This window comes from Poecile atricapillus, chromosome 3, assembly GCF_030490865.1.
Source record: "Poecile atricapillus isolate bPoeAtr1 chromosome 3, bPoeAtr1.hap1, whole genome shotgun sequence".
Lineage (NCBI taxonomy): Eukaryota > Metazoa > Chordata > Aves > Passeriformes > Paridae > Poecile > Poecile atricapillus.
In genome coordinates this window covers 105,103,939-105,122,160 of record NC_081251.1, presented here as the reverse complement: position 1 = coordinate 105,122,160, position 18,222 = coordinate 105,103,939, and the positions used below count along the sequence as shown (strand labels likewise).

General features: G+C 46.3%; 1 protein-coding gene across 1 annotated transcript; it reads right to left on the bottom strand.

Annotated features, from left to right (window-relative positions):
- Positions 1–50: 50 nt before the first annotated feature.
- Positions 51–14,684, bottom strand: SLC22A7 (solute carrier family 22 member 7). The gene is made up of 10 exons (XM_058834672.1): positions 14,187–14,684; positions 11,658–11,761; positions 7,510–7,664; positions 5,965–6,133; positions 4,092–4,209; positions 3,144–3,253; positions 2,842–3,056; positions 2,251–2,359; positions 694–900; positions 51–511 (listed from the first exon to the last, which is right to left on the bottom strand). The coding sequence occupies exons 1-10, from the start codon at positions 14,562–14,564 to the stop codon at positions 448–450; spliced, it is 1,629 nt and encodes a 542-aa protein (XP_058690655.1). The 5' UTR covers positions 14,565–14,684; the 3' UTR covers positions 51–447.
- Between the last annotated feature and the right edge of the window lie 3,538 nt (positions 14,685–18,222).

Below are 18,222 nucleotides of genomic sequence, written 5' to 3'. Positions count from 1 at the left end.
GTCCAGACCTACAGTTTATGGTTTAAAACAAACCATAAATTACCACCAAGTTAGATTTATTAGAGTTTATTTGGGTTTGCATGATTCACACTCATTGTTTTTCTTGCTGCATTGTTTCTCAAGATGTATGAACCAATGGACTGTACTTTCTGGAAGGCTGTGCATGAATCTGAAAGGTCAAAGTCCAAGAAGGCCAAAGACTGGAAGAGCTTAGCACAAGGTGCCTTTATTTCCACATCCTGTTAGACCTCTGCATCCTTGCTGCTGGCCACACTACAGAGTGGGTCAGCTCTGCCAGCTGGTGTCCTGATCTGCCTCCTTCCTCCAGTGTCCTCAGTTCCACTTCCCTTGGGAGTGAGATGGGTGGGCAATAAAGGCTCTTCCGCTGGCAGATCAGAGCATCGCTCAGTTGTGCAGCCCTACACGATGGCTGTCCCTTTGGGTCCCTCACTTCAGGAGAGCCTGCAGTGGCATGCCCTCAGGAGCACTGACTTCTGGTGGCACTTTTACTCTGGACGGAAAAAAAAAAAGTCATATTTGGGCTGATGGACAAAAAAAGCTGGAAGGCCAACAGGACCACTGGGTTGTCCCTTCTTTCCCCGCCACCCACAGATGGGGAATTGGAGGCAGCAGAGAGGGATGTCTCCTCTCCTCGTCAGAACCCTCATGCAGGGCAGGATGGAGGTGACTCACTGTGGCTTTTCAACGTCCTCGATGCCCTCGGGAAGGCGCACATTGAGCGTCTCTGGGAGCAGAAAGGCCACGGTGCCGCTGCACACCGCGACACCGCAGTATGTCACCTCGGGCAGGGACCACCACACCTCGTCCAGCAGGAACACCAGCGGGGCCAGGGCCCCTCCCAGGCGTGCCATGAAGGAGGTGTACCCCATCCCATTCTGCCTGGAAAGATGCAGACCAGAATGAGAAAGAGAGGACTACTTGTGTCATGTCAGACCTCTGCCCTTTTCCCCGCAATTTTCTCTAAGTGCTGAGGTTTTTTCCCCCCTGGGTTTTTCCTCTTTTTTCTTTTCTTTCTTCATATATTCCTAAAATCATCATATTTCCCAGAGATTAAATGCAGCTGCTGTGAGAAATAGATTTACATCTATTATGGGAAAGAAACTGCAGTTTCACACTAAGATACCTGCGCTAAGCCTGTTTCCACTTTAAAACCCTGAGAGCATTTTCTAATAGTAAGACTAGTGAGTCTTCCAATCTGCTTAGAGCAATACCAAGTTCCTTCTTCTTGCAGGTACTTCTAGGCAGGTGGCATATACTAGAGATACCTGTGAGCACTTTTGGTCCAAGGAAGGAGACTTTGGAGAGGAGATCAGAAATAAGACTTAATTTTCAGGGGATGAGTGGCATTTCACACTGATGACACGGATCCCAGGATCTGCTTGTGCATATACAGAATAAGTACTGCAGAAGGAACCAACTATTTAGTCTTTGTCAATGTCTTTGAGCATGAAAGATACAAACTGACCTGAGGTAAAAAGTAGCAGATCAGTGTGACCACTTTGGTTTAAATATGAATCATTCCCCATATGCAACAGACCTTTGAAAGCTAAAGGACTAAATGGCAGAGGAGGGTACTCTGGGCAGGAAGGGACAGAAGTGAAGTAAGCCACAAGCCCTGCTGTGATTCATGAGGGGTTTTTCAGACTTGCACAAAGAAATCAGTGAGGTGATTCCTTCCACCAGACTTAGCTATATCCCAACCTATGCAAATGTTAAATCTGGTGTTATGTTACCATTACCCAGGTAACAAATAAGCTCTGTTTTTCTTCCTGGAAGGCTGGTTAATCCCTGCTTTAATATAATCCAATGTCCAAAAGACTCTCAAAAATGTTGTAGTATGAATCCCTTGTAAAACTTGGTATTTCAAGTTATTATTTTCAGGTTCTTTTAACAGTTCCTGACAGATTATCACAGGGAACGAAGACTTTACTAAGCACAGGTGTTTTATGGAGTGCAAAGATCTTCTCACACAGAACACTCCTCACTTTTCCATTCATCTTCCTCTCAGCACAACCTAACCACCCACAACCCAGGTGTAAAAAAAAAAGGATGGCTTTCTGCCTCTCTCTTGTGAGTATATTAAGTCCCTAGAACCTGCTAGTTCCAGAGGCAAGGGGCCAGTGCTGCAGTGTAGTCACCAGCACATCCTGCTGTGCTGATGGCCAAGGCCTGAGGGCAGCACCCCAGCCAGGCCCCTGGGGATGTGCTCAGGTGGGTGGAATCTCTTACCTCAGAATGGTGGGGTAGAGCTCCGAGGTGTACAAGAAGACAGTGGTGAAGGCAGCTTCTGAGAAACCCTTGCCCATAATGGCCACTACTGAACGCAGGGAGGTGAAGGCTGGGGGAAAGAAAAGGCATTTATGACAATGAGCTGCCTCTAGGAAGAACCTTCCAGGTATAAGAAGGGAGAAGGTTCAGTGCTCCCACAGAAAAAACAGGGAGCTTCATAGCCCTGGAGCTGCTGTCTCTCTCCAAAGGCTGGATCTGTAGGTTTAGTATTAGCCCAAGTGGGAGCTGAACTGATGACAGGATAGGTCCTGACAGTTCCTATTGGACAGTCTATAATTAAGAGAGTCACTATGCCTTGCCACTGCTGGACCCTTCAGCAGTCACTTGACAGTGACTGGAAACCACCTGCTGTGACCAGATATTAGGGTTAGCCCACATTGGTGACCTTGTCTCATCGACACCCTTCAGGTGGAGGACTTCTCTACACAGAATTGCCCGTGGACAAATCCATGGCTCTCCTTCTCCAGCATTGCACAAAATGGACTCCCTCCCCCCTTAGCAAGTACTGTGTAGAGCTGAAGAGCATCTCACGCTTGGGAATGACGATGTTGGCTCCTATGCAGAGGCCGGTCAGGATGAGTGTCCATGCCTGGCTCTGCCGCCGGCCAATTCGGTTCACCAGCACGTACATGACCATCTTGGCTGGAATCTCAATGACCCCGAAGACAAACTGGGAGAGGTAGATGCTGAGCCCAAAGCCAGTCAGGTTCATGCTCATGCCGTAATAAGAGAAGGCAACACCAAACCTGCAAGGAGCGGGTGGAGATGGGACCGAGGGAAATCCCTCTGGGAACTGCAGGGTGAATTCCCTGCCAAGAAGTCACACCGCTTACCACACCACACCAGAACACAGAGTGATCTTCCTCAGGACTGGAGTCCTGAACAAGCTGATGTAGGAGTAACTCCCTCCCATGTTTTTGTCTGTTGCCATCCTTGTGAGGGCCTGGCAGAAATGGAAAGAAAGAAATAGCTCAGCTGCTGCACCTTTAGGATGCAGACATGAAACCCCAGACAGGCCAGGGACTTTCCCTTCCCAGCTTCAGATCCACCCTGGATTTTCCATACATTCCCTTTGCAGAACCATTCTCTGAGCATATATTGTCAGAGGCAATGTCTTCCTGAAACTTTACAGATTGCTTGCTATTTTAGACCTCTTTTTCTTCTCATGGCTCCTTCTTCCCTCTCACCTACATGCCCCATGTATCAGATAGGTCTGTAGTGAAATGGCAGATGGAAAAGTCAGTGTTGGCCAGTTCCATGCTCCTCCCCATGTGGCTGCCTGCTGTTGTATGAAGAGCTAACAGTGAGCTTTCTGCTTTGTTCTTAAGAGTGCATTCATTTAAAGAGTAATTATTTATTCATCTACCTATATAAATACAGAATACCTAAAAAGTCTGGCACCTAGAAGTGAGCCCCACCTGTAAAGAGGAGACTACTTGTCCAAAAAGCCTTTTGGCAATTGATTGAGGGATAAGTACCAGCAGAGTTAATAAATTCTACTCACTGTTTATTTACTCCAGTGTCCAGTCCACTCAGGCCTCTTGCCATGGCAAAAATGAGTGGAAAGACACTCCACCTAATGGATGGGATTTCTGGCCTTATGGGTGCTGAGCTGCTGCTTTATCTTTAGGGGTGAATTTCTGCTTTCTAGAGAAAAATGCCCACAGTGCCCCACAGACCACACTGCAGGCTAAGCATTGCTCCAGGTATCAAAAAGAAGTAAAATACAGAGAGACAAAGTGGGAAAAGAAGAACGTGTGTCTGGATCTCCAGTTCCTTACCTCTGTTGAGACAGCAAAGTCTTTCCTTCCATTCATTCTTGCACATCTGAGCAGGTGCCTGTGGGCTTCCTTTACTTTGCCTTTGGCTATGAGCCACCGGGCAGACTCTGGGACCCACCTGCAGGTGCAAGGAGAGGAGACTGTTCCTGTTGGAGCTGCCTGATTTCCACCCCATGTACATGGCTCTGGCATCTTCTCCATGAGACTTCCACCTCAGCTAAACGTAACAATTGTGCTGCATGGCAAGAGAGGTGGGCCACCCTTTTGACATGGTCATTCTCTTCTACCCCTTAAGGCTGAGCTGGTTGAAATTTCAAACTCTTATAAATTAAACTGGTCCCAGGGAGTTTATTTATGTGTTTATTTGCACATTTGTGCTTTCTAGGACTCTTTAAACTTTGAAATTGTCAGATACTAAAAACCAAATGTAGAAAGGATTCAGTGAGCTCTATATATACTTTGTTAGTTGCTAAAATAATTTGGTTTTCAAAATAATCAAAGTCTTATGCACATAGGAGTGTCCCACTAGAATGGTCCAAGACCAGATCCCTACAATCCGATGTTTGTGATTCATGTACCCTAAAGAAGATCACAGTAAAACTAATGAACAACTGTTGTCACTGTTCAAGTGGGAATTGAAAATCATGTGTAGAGTAAAAATGTTTGGAGAATTGGTCTTGTTGAAAGTTTTCATCTCCTTCCTGCAAAGCTTACAACCTTGGGAAATATAAAGAGGGAAAGATGGCATTTTGCACTCATTGCCACTGTCTCTAGAGAGTAATACCATGTCTTTTGGTTGTCTAATGTCTCCACTGAGGTCTGACATTGTGTCAATAATATCTACAGAGTGCTAAATTAGATTTTAATTCCATACTTCAGAGACTTTCAATTTTCTGCAATCACCGACCTTATGGGTGCTTGAAGACTAGAGTATAATTTGTTGGAGAACTAATCTCCATAAAAGATAGTAACATAAGAGGAAAAATCAAATAGTTATGATGAAAAGGGTGGGTCCAAATGCGTCTGTGAATTTCAGCACTTCCAAGGACTCAGTTTTTTATGGCTGGTTGTCCTAGAAAGAGAGCAAAACAACTTGAACTAAAAAAGTCAGCAGAACATGTATTTTAGTTGTCTTGGACTTGATTGGTGAAATACCAAAAGTTACTCTTTACACTGTCAGTGAATCAACTCTGTATTCTAGTTTGTATGACTGCATGGGAAAAAAAAGAAAGAAAAAAAAAGGAAAAATTAAAGTTCCTTTGATTAAATGAACCATCTCCCATTTTAAGACTCAGAAGATGTCAGGTATTTGTTAAATAAGGCTAAAGGGGGGAAATTGCCCATAGAAAGCAGGTGTATTTGGCCCATCAGATGGTTACATGACTAAAAAAAGCCCTGGGAAATGCAGCAATAAATGAACCTGACCTAGCCTGAAGGTGTCAGTGGCTTTCATGGAAAATTTTTTACCAAAAGTATCTTTCCCAGTGAGGTGTGGACAGAGAATGGATACATTTTTAATCTTGGGTTTACTAAGGATTAAAGTCTGTGTCTGGTTGCGTCTTCCTTTATTGGAATCTCTTTACTCTGAGCCATGTCTGACAGAGTTGGCAGCACCAAATCCTGCTTCCAGCTGTCATCCAAATGCCTTAGTCCCAGTCCTGCCTCCTCCTTGTCCCCAAAACTGTAACCTCTACTCCTGGCCTTGTTGGAGAGATGAAACCCGGGCCACTCCAGTTTTCCAGAGCTGCCACGCTTGGGCAATCGAGTTACAGGACACAGATGAGTCCTCCTGGTCCTGAGGTTGCTGAGCGAATCCTAGGATCTGAAGAGGAGGGAAATCCCAGTGTGCTTCCTTTCTGGTGGCTGCACTCACCACAGGCAGACGATGCTCAGGAGACAAGGTCCTGTCACTGCCACCAGCAGCCAATGCCATTCCCGCACCAAGTACGCTGCCAGGGCCAGCAGCATGTTCCCAACGCTCCAGAAGATGCTGGACAGGATCCCGGTGAAGGTGCGGTGCTGGATGTCCACCCATTCCATCCCTGGAAGAGGGAGGCAGCATTCAGCTGGGATATGCAGGACTTCTCCAGGAAGGGAGGGCCTGCAGAACTTTTTAACAAGGGCAAAGCAAGAGAACATCCCTGGTCTTCTCCTTCACAAAGTTCCAAGGTTTGGACAATATTTGGAACATTTAAAATATTCAGCCACAGCTCTTAAGCTATTAAAAAGCTGTAAGCCACTAAAATAAAACTTTAAGAAAAGTAATACTGATGAACGTGTGTTAAGTAACAGTGCTAAAACCACTATTGGTGATAGAGTTCTTTTAATTTCATTCAATAGCATTCAATTGGTCTTCTTCATCAACCAGCCCATTTTTCCCTAAACATCTTGCCTGCACAATTTCCCACTGTCCACTCATTATTTCAGATTAAGGAAGTATATTGAGAAGAATTGTTGCTCATCCAGAGCAGACAGTAGAACATGTGTAAAGCCAGATGGGGATCTCCTTGTTTGTGTGTGTGAACTAAAAGCCAGTTTTCCTCTGAAGGTCTGGACATTTTGCTACAACCTCTAACAATCAGAAATGTCCCTCCCAAGCTCTACTATGACTTGCAGAAATCAACCTTTACAACAATAACCAGACACAGCAGGCCTTGGGATTTGTCAGGTCTTGTGTGGGCTTTTCCAGTACTGAAGCCATTTTAGCTTGATTTTGGCTAGATCTGCAAAAATCCTGGAAATTTCTTCTGCAACTGTTATTTATTCTTGGGTACAACACTTTTTGCCCAGAATGTCCCAATGGTATCTACAAAATTATCCGGTGGTTTACTGGATATCCTGAAATTTGAAGCTTGTTTTTATTATGTAATTACCTAAATTCTTCAGCTTCAGTTTTGCCTAGCTCTGTGTGATTTTTTAAAAAAAAATTTGGTAGTTCCTCTCATTGTAAAATGAAGATTGGCAACTCAGGAAAACTGAGCAAACTCGAAACTGGGAAAGCAGAAACACCCTGTAAATGACACACCATCCTCTTGTGCTGAGGACAGGGCAATGCTGCTGAATGGTCCTAACAGTGTGTGCTTGAAAGGTGAGAACTTTTTATGAGTGGAAAGGGGAAGAGACTTTGGAATATGGTTCTTATTGTGTTACTGATGATACTTGATAGGAATTGGGTAGCTTGTTGCAACAGAAATACTAACAAATGGTTGTTGTATTTTGAGTAGACTGCTAAGTATTTAGTAGACTAACAGCAAATTGTAATTTTGGGATCCTTGCAAGAGGGATATTCTGTAATGGAATTGCACACATGGCAATTCCTACCTGTTCCTACCAAGTCTGCCCTGCCTGGTAGACAAGTCCCTTCCCACCCACTGCCTGCCAGGAGCCCCTCTGACAGCCACAGCCCTCCCACACTCACCCAAAGGCAGGACAATCAGGGAGAGGCCACTCAGGGCCACCCCAGTGAGGGTCCGTGTGATGGCCAGCATTGTGTAGGACACGGAGGCGGCGCTCAGCATCCCAAAAACCACGGAGCACACGAGGGACAGCTGGAGCATGGTCTTCCGTCCAAACCTGCCACGAACATAGGCTGGGTTACAGTGGCTGGAAACCTGTCACGGGAGCAGGGCTTGAAACAGGCAAACCAGAGATTTTAGAGGAAAATTAAAGGATGCAGCATCCTGGAGAGAAGGAATTGGCTATGGATCAAGCTGGTAGCACAGTGGTGCAATCCCATGCAATGCCTGCCCCATAAACATTGGGACTCTCCAGTGCAAAGACAAGCACTGCTCAGAACAACAAATCTGGCTCTCCTGGCCAGCACCACCACCCAAAGCAGTGATGCCAGCTTGAAATCCTGTGTTGCTGTCACACCCTGCTCCCTCCAGCGTCAGTGTCCTTCTCCCATGGCTTACTCAGGACTGGCCACTGCCACCACTCTCAAGGAGGAGACAGAGCCATGACATTTTCACCCTGCTCCTTGGAAGGAAACAAAAGGAATCCAGTTGTCAGCCCACATGTGCAAATTGCCCTGAAATCCTAAGGGGTTTCTGAGGAATCTGCCAGGATGTTGCTCCCCTGGTGTTTCCTTACCCCATTGTCCAGAGTTCTGTGTGGAGAATGTGGAGAAATACAAAGCATCAAATGCACACAAATGCAAGTGTATATAAACACACACACACTCTCAGAGACAGTGAAATATGTCTGCACGTATTTCTACACAAGCTATGAAAATCTAAAAATCAAAATGGAGCACAAGGTGTTGGTCTCCCGATGAACATCAGCATTGAATTTAGGGAAGCTTAGGCTCAAGCTGCAATAGTAGATTAAGCCTGCCAGCAGGTGATGTTCAGTCCACAAGGACCCAAATCCTGCTCTGATCCCGACATTAGGGCTCTCCCAGTGACCACCTGAGAAGGATGGTGTAGGAATGATTCCTCCAGGGGAAAAAGTGGCATGCCAGAACATAATACCACAGTAACATTCCCAAAAACAATAAAAAATTACTTCATTCAGCAGCTGATGATTGAAATGGCAAAACCCCCCCAGGTTGTGGCTTGGGTATAGGGAGTTTTCCAGATCTGCTTTGACATTTAGGCTGAGACAATTTGCAAAAGACACTGTGATGCCCCTAGGTCAGAACAGGAAGCACCCAGAAACCCACCAGAGCTGGATCCAGTTTTCAATGGGTAACTGCCCAAGAAAGAAGATACATTTTTTAAATGAAGATTTTCCTTGAAAATACAGTAAGGAGGATATCAAACCATAATATTTCCTGCAGGACTCAAGGCAGCTATTTAAGGAACCATTACTGGACTCTCAGCTAATGCACATTACTTTCCCAGGAAACCCAGGAGTGAGCAAGCAAGATTGTACTGCAGTATACAGGGAGACTGTTAGAAATAATGCCATTAAAATTGTCTTCAAAGAGAGTGGTAGGAAAGCACAGCCTCTGAAAGACTGCAGAAAATTCAATAAAAGGAGCAGGCTGCACAAACATAAAAATTAATAAAAAAGCCATTTTCATAAAAAATCTGGAAGTCTGCCAAAGCATCATTGAACCAATTCAGTACAAGGACAAGGTACAAAAGGAGTCTTTGGGGAAGAGCAGACAATAACAGAAACAATATATATGTATTTTTGCATACATTTGTTCACAGTGAAGGTTTTTGGAGGGTTTACCTGGGTGAAGTTTGTCAGTACAGTAGTTCTCAAATCCAAATATCTGTAATGGCTTAGAAAAAAACTGAACATGAACAGTAGCAAAATGCCAGATAATTTTACCCCTGGAGCACCAGAGGTGAAATTTCTGCCTCACTGTTAGCCCAAAGAAGTGGGATCTCATCTTTTTCATAGAAAAGGAAGGTTTCTAATGGGAAGTCGACTTTAAAGAGATGATAGAGGAGATGTGGGGGGGTGACATCTGAGGTTTAACCTAATGATTCTTAATTTTCCTCTTGCTTCCCTAGCCACTACTCAGTGCTATGTGGGTGTTGGCCTTGAGCAAAACTGTGTCTATCTGTCATAATGCCAAAATCTTCCTACTGAGTAGCTGTGGTCAACTCAGAGCCTCCATTTTAAATGAGAACTTTAAATTGTTTCTTTATTTTAGATTAATAATCTGCCCTGAAATTCTCTCTTCTGATTCTCTCATCCAGTCACAGAGTCCTTTAGCTTCTGCAAAGTCTCCACACTTGGACCTCATCTCTGCCAGACTCAGCATCACCTCCCCACTTGCTTCCTTCTCAGATTATTTATAAATTTACTGAATAGCACAAAAATCCAAGCACAGGCCCCTCCCTTGTCATAATGGAGCACTTGCATCTCCTCTCTTCTTCCTGGCTTTTAATTATTTAGTCATGCTGAGACCTTCCTTCTTCTCCTAGACCAGCTTAGTTTCTTAAGAGTGTTTGATAAGGAGACTGAGATGGTGTCTCCTCTGCTGACATGCCTGTTGATAGATGCAGAGGAATCCTGTACATTTGTAAGGCCTGGTTCTTTTGGAAAAACCCAGCTGATTCTTCACTGGTGTGTCCTACCTCCCCCTAGGGCTCTGGCTCCACCTTTCAGAGGAGTTTCTGCCAATTTGCCTGGTGCAGAGAGAGGTCAGGCTGCCTGGCACTCCTGAGATTTTATCTGGAGACCTTTTTAAAGCTTTTCTATCCCCAGGGTGCTGTAGGGCTCCGGGACAACATCTCCCTGCTCCTGGCATTTAACTGGCATTCCTCTGGTGTATTTCTCTCTGCTTTCTTTTGTCAGCTTATTTCAAAGCTCCAGCTCCAACACCTGCCTCTACACATTCTCCCACTGTGAGCACAGACTCATTTATGTCTCACACTACAGTCTTTTTATTTCCAGATGCTCCTTTTATGCCTTAATCCTTTGCTGGCTCTTCCCCCTCACAATCCATTTGTGAAACAAATTACTTTTCATTTTGTGCTACCTTGTGAGACCTTATTTTCTGCCATATTTTGTCCTGCTCCTTTTCTTGATTCTAAATTTCTCTCCCTCCAGCTGTGCTATAAAACTGCTGCAGATACAAAGCCAAGGAACAGTTTGAAAATCAGCCAGGTGTCTTGTGTCCTTTTAAAAGTCTACCCATATACCAATGGATAAAGATATGGATGTAAAAATTCCCAGCTGCAGCACTAAAGTCTCAGGGTCCTTCACACTTCAGGTTCCCCTCTGCAGTGATTTTGCAGCTTGCTGTACTCTACTTCCTCCCAGAGGAAGGAAATCAGGAAGCAGTTTTGCAGTAATGAATAGTGTACAGGGAATAGCACATCCCAACTGCGTGCCTGGACTCTCTGTCCTCTGATGGGCTTTCTGGTTTTGCTGTTTGTGAAAATATTTAGCTTCTTAACTGATGCCCTTTCTAGGTTATTACTTGGGTTTATTTTTTTCAGGTTTATATGGTCACACCCCAACATTTAACCAGAGAGAACAGATTTACTCCTGTTTTCTTCATTGCTTCAGCCCTTCCTTGAAGAATAAATACTTCCCTGCTTGTAAAGAATCTCCTTTACCCTGATTCTCTAGGAATGGCAGTCAGATTTTGCTCGCTGGAGACTCTTTTGAGCTATGGCAAGCATTTTCTCTGAGACCCTCACTTAGGTATCATTAACCAGTTGGTGTATAATTTGCAAGGAGTTAACTCTTTAAGGCTTTTTGTTCAGCTTTCTGTCAATCAGCTTTCTCCATTTTTAGACCATTTTCTTTTTCTGAAACTGGTCTTATAGACTGGATTTTGTTGTTGTTGTTGTTTATTGTTCCTGGAGCAATTCTGACCACAGTCAGCAGTGCATCTGACTCCTAGCCAAGGCCAGAGCTGCTTCTCTGATCTGGGAAGCATTTACTGGCTCACTGATCCAGGAAGCATTTACTCCCTGCATTGCTTCCCAGTATGGCTTGAATCCCATTTCCAAACAAGAGGCTGGATTCTGCCTTTGCAATTGCCTTTTCTCCTTTCCCCACCCCTCTGATTGCCTATTGAAGGTCACAAGTTTGTGGAATTCTTTCTGTGAAGCTGAGGCCCCGGAGGGAGGAGCAGCCTGGGGGGGCTCAAACCTGTCGGAAAGGTACCCGAACACCATGGCCCCCATCGTGACGCCGATGAAGAAGAAGGTTGCTGTTGCCTGGTTCATCCCACGGTGCTCGCACACGAGGTCCCACTGAAACACAAGGCCAAAATGACACTTAGTGCCCAGCTCAGTCTCTGCTGCCTTCTCACACTCCTTCACTCTGCTGGTCAGACATTGTGTCTTGAAGTTTGCAACTGCTGAGTCTGATGGAGGGCTGGAATCCTGCACTAAACTGCACGTCAGACAGTGCCAGAGTCCTGAAAAATGGAAAGCTGCATCTTACAAAAGTCCCAGTTATCCATCCCCACTGTGACAGCCTCTGTATGAACACTTCATAGAATCACAGAATCGTAGAGATGCTGAGTTGGAAGGGACCCCTCAGGGTCATTGTGTCCAACTCCTGGCCCTGTACAGGACACTCCAAAAGTCACCCATGTGCCTGAAAGCATTGTCCAAATGCTTCTGGAGCTCTGTCAGGCTTGGTGCTGTGACCACTGCCCTGTGGAGTCTGTTCCAGGGCCCAACCACCCTTTGGGTGAAAAACTTTTTTTTTGATATCCAAGCTAAACCTCCCCTGACTCAACTTCAGGCCATTTCCATGGGTCCTGTCACTGGTTACCCCAGAGAAAAGATCAGTGTCTGCCCCTCCACTTCCCCTTGTGGGGATGTTGAGGACCCCAATGAATTCTCCCCTCAGTCTCCTCCAGGCTGGACAGACCAAGTGACCTTGGCCACTCCTCATATGGCTTCCTCTCCAGACCCTTCACCATCCTTGTGGCTCTCCTTTGAATGCTCTTCGATAGTTGAATGTCTCTTTTATATTGTGGTGCCCAAAACTGACCCCAGCACTTGAGGTGAAGCTGCCCCAGTGCAGAGCAGAGCAGGACAAGTTGGTGATGCTGTGCTTGATGCACCCTAGGACAGGGTTGGGCAGCAGAAAACTTTCCAGGGTACCACACATGGAGACTTCCCCATTTTCTTCTGGCCTCTGCAAGACATGCCCAGGTGCAAATCTCCCCCAGCTCCCTCTGTTGTGCCCCTGAGACTGCCCTGGTGAGCTGGGCATTGGCAGGATGTCCCACTGCAGTGAGCTGTCACAGCCCTCAGCAAGCACTGGGGAATCTTGTGTTGATAACCAGTTTCTCTTGCCCTGACCAGTTTCCTTGGAAGTTGTCTGTCAGGGAAGAAGGAGGGCAGAGGGGAAGTAAGGTCAAATACTTGCTCTTAGAACTAATCTATTGATTTCTTACTGAGGCATTGGTTTGAACATATGAACATAATTTTATTTTCTTGAAAGTGCAGATATCACCGATCTCTAGAGAATGCTGTGGTTTAAGATGTTAATGTAGAGTTAATTTTCTCTGTGTGCAAATGTTACAAAATTTAATCATCAACCGAGACTTGCAGCCTCTCTGATGAGGCCAGCCAAACCTTGAGCAACCTTTCCTGCTACAAAAGCAGAATTCCAGAGAAAGCCCCAGTCCCTTGAACAGGTCCTGAGGCCAGAGGCCCAGGGGAGCAGCATCATGAGGCTCCATGCTGCAGTGCCTCCTCTACCCTTTCCCTCAGGACTGCTTCACATCTTTCTCCCCAGTCCAGAGCAGAAATATAGACCCAGTGCACACACGAGCCTCACCTCTGTGCCTGATGAAAGCAGGAGTGGTTGAGTGTGGGGAGGAAGCACCAGCTCTAGGCTACGACTTGTCCCTGCTCCCACTGAGAGAATCAGCACTATCTTTCTAACCCAAATGTCCCCTTTTTCCCTGACCAGATTTTCCTTTCCCTGAGACCTTGTGTGATTTGGACTGTTTTCCAAGGAAAGTAAAGCATTAACACACAGAGGTATCACTGCTAGCCCTGGAAAAGTGTTTCAGAAGGGGGGTGGTTAATATTTGATGGGCAGGGACCTTTTGCAGGCTCAAGGTTAGGGCTGGTTATGAGCTCCATCTCAGTGGAAGACCCTCAGAGAGAACATTTGATTTGGCAGAGAGATACTGGTAGTAAGTGAAGAGAGGCAGCACAACCCTGGGGAGAAAAGGAGGAAGGTGAAGATCAGTGAGGAGGGGTGACCAAGGGAATAGAAGTTACAAAGTGTTTGGAAGACCAAGAAAGGAAATCAAGAGCTCATATGAAACCCTGACAGGATGCAATCCTGTGCAAATGCCATGTGGCCCACACAGAGAAAATCCTGTATCTGTGTCTTTCCCCTGCCACCTCACTCCCTCACGCATCTCTCAATCATCTGGAGAAATTAAGATGATTATAATGAGAAATGTTGGCATCAATCTAAGCAAGAGGAAATGCTCACAAAAATAATATTAATAAATGTTAACTCCTAATACTGAGTTTCAGAGAGCTTCCCCCTCCCAGGACATCTTCTCTGAATAGATCATGTCCACTGGTTACAATGCACAGATTCCCCTCTCATTCTGTGCACTCAACAAACACCTCTCCATCTTCACCTCAAAGCACAGAGCTAATTTCAATTTTGGCTGGATCACAGGCCAGGAATTACCTGGGTAGAGATGGTGGAGGTGAACTGCGAGTGGTCATAGACCCATCCGTGCTGGCAGGGCTGGATGATGGATTTGTTTTCTGGTTGCAGAGAGGAGTTGAGCAGCAGGTGGAACTGAGGCTGTGTGAACATCTCACAGGAGCTGAAAGTGCCATCAGGCTTCCGAGGAATGCTGATGAGCAGAACTTCCTCCATGGTGAGATTCACAAATGCCTCTTGGTGTGGAATTGCACAGTGATGAGAAGGGGTAGCAGCAAGAAAATTGTGCAGCAGGAAATGCATGGGAAGGTTGATTCTTGGGAGGCAGAGCATAGCCAAAATCAAAATCTGGAATCTGCCAAAGCCCCCAATTTCCAGCAAGAGATCCTCAAATTTCATCTTTCCAGTGGAGTTTGCTCATTCAGAGCAGCTATGTACCAAGGAACAGCAACATGAGCTTGAAAAGCAGCCTCTGTTCTTGGAGCTCAACTTCCCATGGCTTTTCATACAGCCACCTCTTTGGACTTTGAGACCTTGCTGAAAGGTGTCAAAAGTCACAGTGGAACTCTCTACTTAGGGTATAGCCGAAGAAATTATCCTGTGTGCCCACAACACATCCCTTTCAAATGGACCCAGTGCAGGGCACCTGCTCTTTTTGGAGTCTTTTCCTCTTGCTGTGGTTTTGGAGAGGAACATCTACATTAGGAAGGGAGGCTGTGGGGAGAGTACTGTGCGAGCACTCTCTCATGTGAAGGTTCTGCAGCAAACTCTGCCTGGTGTGAGCTGGTCACCAGCCAGACCCACTGGACCATGACAGAGGCCTCCGGAAGAGCAGGGGTGTCCCACTGTGTCAGGGCATCCAAGGACACCAAGCTTGGCTGCTGAGCACCAGCTAAGTGTGTTTTGGTGTGGTTTGTGTCAAGCCATGGCCTTGAAGCTGGCTGAGAGGCTGCCTGCAAGGGAGATGTGTCTCAGGATGGATGCAAGCAGGGAGGTGTGTCCTTTGGGATGAGAAGGTGGCTGAGAGCCACCTGCTCACCTGTGCCCTGCAAAGAATGGAAAAAATTAAAATGTTTCCCCACAAAGTCCTTTTCTCCACCTGGAAAGGTGTTTTCCCAGGACACAGGCAAGGAGCTGATGAAAGCTGCAGTGCTGGCAGGCAGAGAGGCTGCACCTGTCACACTTGGGGCCATGACACTCTGCAGAGTCCAGCCCTGCGCTGGTGTGCTCTGGGGACCGATGTGACAGCCAAAGGAGTGAATGTGCAACACCTGACGGGGCCAAAGGTGCTGCTGCCTCTGCTGCACAGACTGGGGATGAGATTGGGGCAGTTAAGTACAAAGCAGTGGGAGAAGGGACTGACTGCCTGGGGTCCCTGCAGGACCTTCTCCTGCAAGTCCCTTCACATCCTCCTCACACCTGGGGACAAGAATGAGCCTGCTTCCTTAACAGCAAGTGCTCTGGGCAGGCTGGGCCCATGGGATAACACATCCCAGAAGGTTGTGTCCTAAGCTCAGGGTGCAGAGCATCACACAGCAAGCAGGGGCAGCACCCTGCAGAGGCTACAACTGAAGTAGAGCAGTGGAGCTGCTGAGAGCTTGCTCTAAGTTATCTCCCACTGCATTTTCACCCCCTGTACCTCTCTCCTTGTCACCTGTGCCCTCTCTCCTCCACCAGCCCTGTGCTTTTGAGTGTTGGTAGGTGTTGATTCTCCAAGCTGTTGCCCCAGGACATGCTCTGCTTTAAAGCAGCCCCAATTTGGCCATTCACCAGGAAAACAGGATCGTTTGGTGTTGGGATGCAGGCACAGCAAGAGTCTGGGCTCAGGGAATGTTGGAAGTGGTGCTGGCTGCCAGGTGCTACCGAGAGCTGCCTGTCTGCACTGCCTTGCCTTGCAGCCAAGGGCTGGGGACATGGGGCTGTAGAGCAGCAAGTAGGGATGAGGACATCCAAAAAAGCTTTTCACAGGGCTCCTGCTGTGGCTGATGGCCCAGACCAAGTGTCGCCCAGACGTTGAGTGCTGCAAGGGCACAGAGCAGAATAACACCATGATCTGTGACCTTAAGAGACCTTTTCCCTTTTCAGCAGCATACCTGGCCACCCATGTTTCACTAATGTGCTGCCTCAGTGCTGGGTATGAGCCATTTCAGTGCTCATCCTGGGACAGGCACGAAGGAAGCACACAGGAGTGAAGTAGGGACACCAGACAATGCTGTGCCTTTGGGGTTACAGTTTAAGCTGAAATTGAACTAAAGGACAAATTATTTTTTTCATCACCAGTCTTCTAAGAACAGGGAGAGAAACTTGATGTGCTGCTGAATATTTAAACTGCAAACAGATCCAGCCTCCCCATCAGAAATGAGATTATGGATCACTGTTCTGCAGCTCCCAGGGCTCCACTGCTCATACTGCATTGCTTAAAATGTACAAGGCACTATTTCTTTAACCCAAATGTTCTCCTTTAACCAGTCACCAGCTTTAGTTAATGACCAACACATGTACAAGATCTGTGACTGACCTGACTGAATTAACAACTTGGTTATTTAGACCTGACTCAAACGGCTTGAACATGCCCAGTGAGAGCAGTCAGACTCCTCTGCTGCTGGTGTCACATGTAATGCTGAAAGAGTTTACTTTTTACTGCACACATGTAACACTTTCTTTTGCAGTCTTTCTTGCTGCTCTTCTTCAGGATGCTAACTACTTGTTGAGAGGGTTGGATTATTAAATTACTTGGTCACTAAGGTGTTAGCTTTTGTTTCCAGCAGTAATTTCTGAACACCTACTATGGAGCTGTAATAGCTTAGATGGTGCAAGGAGTGAAGGAGCTGATTTGCTCCTTTAGCAATTGGAGCCACCTCACAGGCATCTCAACTGCTGCAGAGTAGCTGGAGATCTCATCAGTGCTTGCAGGCTGGTGCTTAAATTATAATTTTCTCCATTCTCTCCAAGATACTCCTAAGTGCCATGAAAATCTGTGTCCATCAGAGCCACTGAGCTGGACTTGCTGTTAGAGGGAAGAAGAGTCCCCTTCTCACTGCAGCTCAGTGCAGGCTCTGATGCCTGCAGGAGGGAGATGTGGCACTCAGGGAGTTTTTCCATTTCCATTTTTTCTCTAATTTGTAAAGGCAGTTTAGACAGGGAGATCCCACAGAGCTGGCAGTGTCAGCTGAAAATTCCTGCAGTGTCAGTTTAGGTGCACTGTGCTGCAGCAGCATGTCCAAATGCTCTTGGCAGGATGTGTGCACACCAGATTTTGTAGCTCAGTTACAGAAAGAGAAGGTGCAGCCAACAAAGAGGTCCTGGGGCTCCTGGAGATCTTTCTTTGGTCCTAGAAGAAAGGGAGTTTATGCCATTCTGACTTGGTACCACATTAACAAAACTGCTTTCCATTGCTTACAGTTGTCATGTGTGCAGCTGTTTTACTTGACTGCACAAATGACAACTGTTCTGTAAGTAGACTGGTTCTGGACAAAGCTTCTTTTCTTACCTTAAAAAATACAACATTGATTCTACCTTAGTGTGAAAGGACATGAGCAACTTATATGTCTTTTGCTGAGTGTGATTATGGATCTACAGCCAGCACTTGCTTCCCAGACAGATCCCCCGGACCTGTCTCATGTCCATTCTTACCCCTTTCCCTATCTCAGGGAACTAATTTCATGTCATTTTCCTCTAACTGGTGCTGTTGGGAAACTGTAGTGGGGCAGAGATTCAGCCCAAATTGACTGGCTGCATTTTACTGAGGAAAAGGCAAATCCAAACTCCTCCTTCAGCCAGGGAAAGAAAGACACAGCAGGAATAAAAAGTCCAGACAGGATCAAAAGTTTTCAGGGGTGAGATTCCATCTGATTAAATCACTCTCACTTAGATAGGATAATCCTGTATGAAGTAAAACATTGCCAGGGAACTCTAAACAAACCCAATGGTTCAGAGAGCAGCATGAGCAGGGAATGATGACCCAGGAGCTGGGAAGAATCCAGGACCAGTCATGTCCTCCTCAACTGGGCACAGACTCTGAGTGTCAGCATGGCTGACAGAGCCAGCGGTGGGACAG

Coding starts and splice junctions, on each gene's coding strand:
- SLC22A7 (XM_058834672.1), bottom strand. CDS start 14,564: ATGAAATTTGAGGATCTCTTGCTGGAAATTGGGGGCTTTGGCAGATTC. Junction 11,762..14,186: donor CCTCCACCATCTCTACCCAG/GTAATTCCTGGC, acceptor CTTGTGTTTCAG/TGGGACCTCGTGTGCGAGCA. Junction 3,254..4,091: donor ACTTTGCTGTCTCAACAGAG/GTAAGGAACTGG, acceptor CATTTCTGCCAG/GCCCTCACAAGGATGGCAAC.